Source organism: Macaca mulatta, chromosome 4, assembly GCF_049350105.2.
Source record: "Macaca mulatta isolate MMU2019108-1 chromosome 4, T2T-MMU8v2.0, whole genome shotgun sequence".
In the NCBI taxonomy this organism is placed as follows: domain Eukaryota; kingdom Metazoa; phylum Chordata; class Mammalia; order Primates; family Cercopithecidae; genus Macaca; species Macaca mulatta.
Genome location: NC_133409.1, coordinates 152,676,416 through 152,685,979, shown reverse-complemented (window position 1 = coordinate 152,685,979; position 9,564 = coordinate 152,676,416). Strand labels below are relative to the sequence as shown.

At 43.8% G+C, this 9,564-nt stretch overlaps 1 protein-coding gene across 3 annotated transcripts; it reads left to right on the top strand.

The window, feature by feature from the left end:
* Window positions 1–272: 272 nt before the first annotated feature.
* RPP21 (ribonuclease P subunit p21) lies at window positions 273–1,964 on the top strand. Of its 3 annotated transcripts, none has more exons than XM_015135855.3 (5): window positions 273–361; window positions 432–532; window positions 625–707; window positions 1,541–1,671; window positions 1,820–1,964. In XM_015135855.3, exons 1-5 carry the CDS (start codon window positions 305–307, stop codon window positions 1,880–1,882), a joined length of 435 nt encoding a protein of 144 aa, XP_014991341.2. In that variant the 5' UTR covers window positions 273–304; the 3' UTR covers window positions 1,883–1,964.
* The last annotated feature ends 7,600 nt before the right edge of the window (window positions 1,965–9,564 follow it).

Genomic DNA, 9,564 nt, shown 5'->3' with positions numbered 1-9,564 from the left:
GCTACATAAAGAGACCAGCCTTCTGTCCTGAAAATGTCTAGCCGATATAAGATCCTCACCTGCTGCACTAGGTCTCTACGTGATATAATTGGTCATGAGCTTGAGGAAGACAAAAGCACTGAAAACTCATAAAGGGACCCTGGGCATGGATTGCTGGGGATGGATTTCCGACCAGATAAGTCTGTGAGGCCTGGGGGAGGCGCCCGAGGGCGCGGGGACTACGCTTCCCAGGAGGCCTCGCGCGGACGCCCGGGCGGGGCTGTGCGAGGGGCGAGTCTGCGGGCGGCCCTGGAGCGCGGCGCTGATGGCTGGGCCGGTGAAGGACCGCGAGGCCTACCAGAGGCTCAACTTCCTGTACCAGGTGAGTCTGCGACAAGCGCCCCAAAGGGGACGGTGCTTGGCGCCCCAGAGTGACCGCTTCCCTCCCGCAGGCCGCCCATTGTGTCCTTGCCCAGGACCCCGAGAACCAGGCGCTAGCGAGGTTTTACTGCCACACTGAGAGGACCATCGCGAAGCGGCTCGTCCTCCGGCGGTGAGACATTCACGGGGTCGGCGGCGGGCGGGACGCGGGAGGAACGCGAGAGGGAGCGCGGACGCCGGACCACTGTCCTCCTCCGCCCCCAGGGACCCCTCGGTGAAGAGGACTCTCTGTCGAGGCTGCTCTTCCCTCCTCGTCCCGGGCCTCACCTGCACCCAGCGCCAGAGACGTGAGTGCTCCAGCCGAGGTGGACGATTGCAGAGCATTGGGGGCGGGGCGGGGGGAGAGGGCCCACTGGAGGTCAACAGCGCCTTTCTCGCTCTTGATGGATGTTGGGTGTGGGATTCGCAGGAGTCTTCCTTCTTCGGGTTTGAATTAAGTTGCTAACTCCACTTGCACAAAGTAGGATTTGGGCTTGGCTTTTTTTCTTTCCAATGTGGGCAGTAGAGAATAGCTGTTACTTTAAGAGGCATCCCCACCCATGCACAATAATAGATGTTATTTGGCTTTGTGGAGGACATGATTCCCATCACCATTCATTTATTAAGCAAATACTTACTTTCTAAAATGTGTCAGGTACTGTGCTAGATTCATTATTCTCATTGAAATTATGGATTGATGGGACAGATTAAGAAACAAAATGGTGTAGAAAAAAATTAACTGGGGGAGTAGATTGCTCACTTACTCATGCCAGTGGTGAAGTTCATGATAAGCAAAGGGAGTGAGAGATGGAAATTCTAGGCATGTGTGAAGACTCTGAGACAAGAGAGCTTGTGGTGCTGTCAAGGAAATGAGAGTTCAGGAGGCTGGAGGGCAAGACATGAGACTGGAGAGGGGAACAGGCCAGTTCTTGAAGTCTAGTTAAGGAGTTTGAACTTTATCTTAAAGAGTTCCAGGAAATCGATGGAGCTTATGCCAGGGCCTGACACCATCAAATGTGCATTCAAATTAGGGGTGTGGTGGGGCAGCGGGGATACCTACTGAAAAACACTGGAGGCAAAACTGGCAGCAAGAGACCGTTACTTCTGAACCTGGACACGCTTTTTCCCATGTTCACCCTAGGCTGCAGGGGACAGCGCTGGACAGTACAGACCTGCCTAACATGCCAGCGCAGCCAACGCTTCCTCAATGATCCCGGGCATTTACTCTGGGGAGACCGGCCTGAGGCCCAGCTCGGGAACCAAGCAGGTGAGAGATAAGGGAAAAAATGGAAGACACCTCAGAGGATCGGGACAATGGAGAACATAAAGTGAAGAGGACCCATGGACAGGTTCTGGGTTGGTGTGAGAGGTACCACAGTCAGAAAACTAATTCTGCTCCTCTGATTCTGCTCATTTACCCAGATTCCAAACCACTACAGCCCTTGCCAAACACAGCACACTCCATTTCAGACCACCTTCCTGAGGAGAAAATGCAGATTCAGGGTTCCAGTGACCAGTGATGGATTCACCTAGTCTCCCAAATAAAGTTTACTTGTTTTACATTCCATGATTCTGTTCTGTGGGTACTTCAACTCTTAATTCCCTTTTTTTCTGTTTCTGTCTGTGTTTCTTGGTCACCTTTGTAATCCCACCATGCGGGGAGATCATGATTTCCATAGACCACTTGGCCTCACTCAGCAGCTCGCATTTCCAAGGCCATGCCCCCAGTTCCCTATCCATGTCCTGAGCCACCTTAGGGCAGTCCATGTTTGGGCAGCCATAACTGCTGACTGAAGAGCTGGAGAGAATGATGCCACTGCTGCTGTTTTTAAACAAGGGGAAAAATATGGGGCAGCAGAGAATGTTCATATCCTCTAGGCCCATTCAGAGTCAGAAAAGACTCAGGTCTTTTCCCAATCTCAAAGTTATCTTTAATAAAATTCTAATAAAGGAAATGGTGCACACCTGAACTAACAAAGTCAAAGATGCTAACAAAGGACACCAACAGACATTTCGCAATTGTGTCCCATAGGTAAACTCTCAGAGTTTTCTTAAGAATAAGCAACTAAAATGTTTTCTTCCATATCCCTAGAAAGCCTACTGAAGTACAGAATTCCTAGACTGACCTTTTTGCTAATTGCCAGCTAATCAAGTTATGCCAAAAGCGTACAAACCAAATTTACTATTCCCAGAATGCAGTTTTATTTCTCTTATAAACCCTGTGTTTGCTTATCAATTGCTGTATAAAAAAATCACTTCATGTTGGAGCTTAAAACATAATGATTTATTTCCTCTGGTTCTGTGAACTAGGAATTCTGAAAGACTTTGACTGGGTGGTTCTTCTGTTCCATATGAAATCAGCTTACATACCTGCATTTAGCTGGCGTCTGGTAGGTGGTCTGGAAGACCCAAGAAATTTCACTCGCATGTTTAGCACCTCATTGCTTCTCCAGGTATCCTTGCTCCCTAGCTAGCTTTGATGTTCTCACAACATGGTTGTCTCGGAGTAGTTGTATTTCTTACATCCCCTCTGGCTTCTAAAAAAGCATCCCAATATGTAAGTGTTTGGGCGCAGTGGCTCATGCCTGTGATCCCAGCACTTTGTGAGGCCAAGGCAGGTGGATCACTTGAGTTCAGGAGTTTGAGACCAGCCTGGCCAACATGGTGGAACCCTGTCTCTACTAAAAATACCAAAAAATTAGCAGGTGCATGTAATTCCAGCTACTCGGGAGGCTGAGGCAGGAGAATCACTTGAACCCAGGAGGCAGAGTTGCTGTGAGCCAAGATCGCGCCGCTGACCCTTATCAGTTACATGATTTGCAAACATTTTCTTTCATTCCATGGATTGTCTTTTTACTCTCTTGATAGTATATTTTGATGCATAAAAGTTTTTAATTTTCATGATCTTGCAGCTACTTCCTGAAGAACCGAACTGTCTCTCTCAGACCTTATCTTTTGCCTCCATCCTGATTCTTTTTGGAGCTCGTTCTAACGCTGGCCCTGCTCAGTGTGACCTTGACACTACTTAATTAGGACCCCCTCACCTCCTTTCAGACCTGGTGCCCACAACTATATCCTGCCTCACTCTGCTTTGAAAAAGGAAAATGTTCCCCCTGGACTCTTAGAGTAGATGTTGGTGTCTGGGTTTCTCTTCCTAAAATCCTTTCCTTCTTAGGGCAATCAGTGAGCCCTGTTGAATGGCCTATGGAAGGAAAATGAATGTTCTAAATTTTCTCTGACCCTTTTCTTCAGATCCCCAAAGGTTCTCCCCATCAGCACCCACTATGACCCCATCTCTGACTGTAATATCACCCTGAGGTGCTGGGCCCTGGGCTTCCACCCTGCAGAGATCACACTGATCTGGCAGCAGAATAGGAAGGACATGGAGCTTGCGGAGACCATTTTATCTTTTTGACAACATTTTTTAAGCTCTGTGTACTACATATAAATCTAATTCAGTGTTTTGGACTGTCATAGATTATGCTTTTAAAACATTTTGTTTATCTCTTATGGATAGTCAACTAGTTTGCTTCCAATATGTGTTACCATATATATCTCTGTAGTAGAATTCTAGACCGTGGACCTATGAGAGTGGGCCTCTGGAGTACTTATACACAATTACAAATTGGATTCTGGGTTTTTGTATATGGAAATCACCTGAGGAAAGACAAACTTTCCTTCAGCTTCCACAGTCTACACTCCCCAGCAATATACCAAGTTCATCTTTCTTTACATGCTCAGTTGATTTTCCTCATCTTTGTCACAATCTAATCAGTATCCAGTGTTTCCCTTTCTTGTTGTAACCTGAGTGTCTCTTATTGCCAGTGATACTGCATAGCTTCAAATAAGTCTTCAAATAAGTCATTTTCCTCTTTCTTTGAACTGCCTATTCAAATGTTTTCCCCTATTTTTCTACTGGATTTCATGGTGTTCTTTTTGATTCGAAGGGTGTTATGGGCTAAACATTTGTGTTCCCCCAAAATTCATATGTTGAAGCCCTAACCCCCAGTGTGGTGGTATTTGGAGGGGGTACCCTGGGGAAGTAATTAAGTTTAGATGAGGTCAGGAGGGTGGGGCCTCCGTGATGGGATTAGTGCTCTTTTAAGAAGAGTGAGATTGGAGCTCTCTTTCCCTACCTTGTGAGGACACTGAAAGAAGGCAGTCATCTGTACGCCAGGAGGAGGGTCCTCACTGGAACTGTATCTGCTGTCACCTCCAAAACTGTGAGAGATAAATGTCTGGTATAAGCCACCCAGTCTGTGGTATTTGTTATAGCAGCCAAAGCTGAGTAAGACCTAAGGTTTTTGTTTTTTGTTTTTTCTTATAATGGAAAAGAATTCTTTTAGAGTTTTACCTGGCACATTTGTGCCTTTAATACATTTTGAGTTGATTTCTACAGATTGTGTGAAGTAATTTGCTAGTTCACTAAGGCTTGAGTGAATGCCTTCTCTCCCAAGCTGTACTTGAGTCCTGCCAACTGCCTGGGCCTGGAGCTTCTTATGAAGCCTCATTTCCAAGCAGTGGTCAGTGGCAATTTCTTTCAGGAGAGAGCCTGCCTTCAGTCAGTCCTGACAAACAGCATGCTGGAAGTGTCACCCCTTCCCACTGCCTTTGCTTTCTGTTGATGACCCATTCTTCATGGAGAGTGGTGTTTCTCTTGTCCTTAACTAAACTATAACTTTTCTCTTTTTATGTTTTTCTTATTGCCATGTAACTTGGGGCAGAGAGTCTTTGCCCAAGCGTGAACGTATTGTGCCATCCTCACCAAAGCCTGTCATTTAGGGATCCTGTCCTGCTTTGTGGTGGGTCATTCTGAAATTACCCCTGTTTCGGCCCAGTGGAATTTCACCAAAACTGTGGGATTGAAACTGTCTCTTGAAGAGGAACTGTGGGGAAAATGAACAAACCAACATTCAGTCTCAGTTGGAGTATGCTTTTAGGCTTTCCCAGATTATGGAGTATAAAGCTAATTGTTGATTCATTCCTTCTTGGCTTTACAGTTGTAGAAAGAGATCTGGCCTAAAATCCCTATAACTGGGACGGGCTGAGTCCAGGCTCTGACATTTGCTAGCTGTGCAACTGGGCAATATTTTGTTTCACTCTCTAGCCTCATTTTCAATAGGTAATACATGCAAGTAGTAGGAAATTCAGAAAGTATGCAAATAGATAGGGGAATTAATTTTCCAGCTACCCATTTTATCTCCCAGAGGAGAATACTGTAAAAACATTCTGGATATTTTTGTAAATATATATAAACAAGTTGGTCTTGATTTAAATTTTTCTTTCATACAAATGGTAGAATACTATTATATGGGTCATATACTGCTTTTTATTTAGCAAAAAAGCTTAGTGCTCTACCATTTTAGTATCTAACATCAGCTTCATTATTTTTCATCACTGCATAATATTCTATTATGTGGATATACCATAATTTATTTAGTCTGCTCCCTGTTGAGTATTTACATTCTTTCAAGTGTTCTGCCCATAAACAATATGTAAAGAGCTTAGGTATGGCTATACATCCAGCATGGATGAGTCTTCAAAACATACTATTCAGTGACTGGGTGCGGTGGCTCACGCCTGTAATCCCAGCACTTTGGGAAGCTGAGGCTGGTGGATCACCTGAGGTCAGGAGTTCAAGACCCACCTGACCAACATGGAGACACTCCATCTCTACTAAAAATACAAAATTAGCCGGGTGTGATGGCACATGCCCATAATCCCAGCTACTCAGGAGGCTGAGGCAGGAGAATTGCTTGAACCTGGGAGGCAGAGGTTGCGGTGAGCCGTGATCACACCATTGCTCTTCAGCCTGGGCAACAAGAGTGAAACTCTGTCTCAAAAAAAAAAAAAAGAAAAAGAAAAAAAACAAACCAAAAAGAAATACTATTTAGCAAAACTCCACATACAAAAGAACACATATTGTATGATTCCATTTATGTACTGTTCAAAAACAATAAAATATTAATATACATACAGACATATAATTTACTGTTTAGGAATCTCTACTTAGGTGGGAAAACTTTGAAAATAAAGCAAGAAAACATCGCCTGAAAATTCAGGGTAGTAGCCAATTGGGAGGGTATGTGATTGCTGGAGTAGAGGCACCTGGACTGCCAGCAGCATTTAATTTCTCAAGTAAGATAGTAGGTACATTGCATGTATGCTTCATTTAGCTGTACTTTTTTGCATTTATGTTGTTGTTCACGATAAAAACAACTTTAAAGTGAAGTGAAAAGAGTACTATGCTTAATATTTTTGCTCACATTTTATTTTACACCTGGGTCTGTATCCACATGATAAATTCCTAAAGGTTAAATTGCCAGATCAAATACTTTGCAGTTGCATTTTGATTGAAAATACCAGTTGCCTTTCACAGAAATTATATCAATTTATTCCCCATACAAAACAACACACAAAATATTGTCTGATTTCGTTACCTTCACCAACACAATAAGGCATCACCAATCTCTGGGTTTTGACCACCTGATAAATAACAGTTTCTCTGTGTGTGTGTGTGTGTTTCTGTTATAGGGCCCTAATCATGATTTGTGTAAATGTGTACAGAAGTAACTCTTTCAAGTGGTCAGGCTCAAATGGGTGGGAAACACCTTTATAAAAAAATCAAGAAATTTGGTAGTCTTATTCCAGCCTAATGTAAAAAAAAAAAAAAAAATCAAGAACTACACAAATGTGATTTATGGGTATTGTATCCCAAACTGTCCCATCTCTACTTAACAAATGGATTGACCCATCCTGATTTGTCTATTTTTTTATTTCCTAAAATAAATGAGGCTTAACTTCTCTGACCCAAATTGTCCTTGCTGTGCTTCAAGGGGACCCTAGGCAAGGATGTGGGTCAGGGATAGATGGACTGAAAATGTGTGCAGTGAGTGAGCAAATCATGTTTTAGGAAGATTAAAGTTCCTGAGACAGAGGACTCCTAGGCAGAGATGGCAGTGAGCTTCCCAGCTCAGGCTCTTAGCACCGCCAACTCTGGTAAAAGCAGCTGCACACATCTCTTCCCTTCACTCTCACCTCCTATGTTCTTGGGCATCAAACGTAATTTTGCTTCATAGCTCAAGGGCAGTGCAGCCTAAGGAAAACTTGTAAGAATTCCTCAGTCTTGAAGTCCTTTGCCTGAGACCCAAGGAGAAGTCAAGGCCTAGGGAGAAGAAGGGGAACATTCTCTTTGGAATGCTGGGTATTTCTAAGCAGGAGTAGGGGGCCCTGCCCTGAAGGGTATAACTGCTCTGCCTGCGCCCTGCCCCAAACTGCACTCTCCAGGTCCTAATCCAAACAAGTACAACAGGAGGCTGAGTTTGCAATGGAGAGTGAAACAGCATGATAATTACAAAATTGTCAGGACTTGTATGTAGTGGGATGCTATTGTTTTTATTTTCTTTCATTCACTGTTTTCTGCAGTTGTCACTTTTGCCCAAATATATTGTAAAGAATTGTATCTCTACTTTCAATTTAAAACTAGTATTTTTCTAACACATTAAAATAACTAAGGAACCAATTATATATTAATATAAACAAAAAAACTAAATTAAAAACTAACTTGGGCCATGTGTGTCTATAATCCTAGCACTTTGCGGGGCTGAGGCAAAAGAATCACTTGAGGCCAGGAGTTGAGGACCAATCTGGGCAACATATTGAGGCTCTATCTCTACAAAAATTAAAAAAAAAAAAAATCAGCCGGGCCTGGTGGGTGCATAGTCCCGGCTACTTGGGAGGCTGAGGCAGGAGGATCGCTTGACCCCAGGAGTTCCAGGTTACAGTGAGCTATGATCTTGCCACTGCACTCCAGCCTGGGCAACAGAGTGAAATCCTGTCTTTAAAAATAAGAAAAACTAATCTGTCATTCTGCCAAATAAAGATGCCTGTGGGAAATCCAACTGTGAGTGATGTCTCAGCTATCTTCTACACATCAGTTCTCAAGTGAACCCCCTTCCCTCAGGACATGTAGCAATGTCTGGATATATTTTGGGGTTGTCACAATCAGGAAGGTGTTGTTGTTACAGGCATCTAGTGGGTAGAAGCTAGGAATGTTGCTAAACATCCTACAATTTACAGGACAACCTCCACAATAAAGAGTTATCTGGCCTGAAACATCAAGTACTCACTATAATGCTGAGTTTGAGAATCCCTGCTCTACCCAGATCCTCTGAGCCTGATGCTCCAGGCAGGTTTCCTTCCCTGTAATACCCACAACACCTGCATAAATTGCTGTGTTAGCTCCTGTCACACTGCAATATCATTGCATTTATTTTCTCCTCTTTACAACTGTGGGTTCCTGGAAAGCGGGGGCTGTGTCTGATAGCTATGTTTTGTAACTATGTGTTTTATGCCTTATATTTTTCTCAGCACTTGAACATTGCCTGGCACATAATATTTGCTCCATAAATGACTGCCAGAGGCATGAGTTTAGTTTTGAGATACCTAGGAAACAGCAGAAATTAATGATTAGTGAGATAAAGAGGTTATTAATAAAGCCCTCCCTTTATTACATTGGTCCTTCCTAAAACCCCAGTGTGGATGGTAACATGATTACATCCATTTTATACATAAGTTAATTAATGCTTAGATAATTTACATGATGTGTCCAAGATCTCATGACTGGACAGCGGACTAGTTGAGACTCTCACACAACTTATCTGACTTTAAAAGTTCAATTCTATTACTATTGCAAAGATTGCCCCTTAAATATACTGCTACTAAAAGACTATGAGTGGCCGCGTGCAGTGGTTTGCGCCTGTAATCCCAGCAGTTTGGGAGGCCGAGGATGGCAGATCACTTGAGGTCAGGAGTTCGAGACTAGCCTGGCCAACATGATGAAACCCCGTCTCTACTAAAAACACGAAAATTAGCCGGGCATGGTGGTGTGTACTTGTAGTCCCAGTTACCTGGAAGGCTGAGGTGGGAGAATCGCTTGAACCCAGGAGGCGGAGGTTGCAGTGAGCCCAGACGGCACCACTGCACTCCAGCCTGGGCGACAGAGTGAGACCCTTTCTCAAAAAAAAAAAAAAAAAGAAAAAGACCATGACAGATGCCTCTGGCTTCCAGGTGGCCAACTGGACACAAAAGCTTTCCTCCTTGCCTCTTAAGATATTGTTAAAACGTTATTAGGGGAACTGAAATCCAAATTGTAAAGAAGGATGA

Bases quoted from the DNA above. Each gene is read 5' to 3' on its own strand.
- RPP21 (XM_077998745.1), top strand. From the start codon at position 305: ATGGCTGGGCCGGTGAAGGACCGCGAGGCCTACCAGAGGCTCAACTTC. The intron at 362-431 runs GTGAGTCTGCGA...TCCCTCCCGCAG, and splicing joins GGCTCAACTTCCTGTACCAG to GCCGCCCATTGTGTCCTTGC. The intron at 708-1,540 runs GTGAGTGCTCCA...TGTTCACCCTAG, and splicing joins CTGCACCCAGCGCCAGAGAC to GCTGCAGGGGACAGCGCTGG.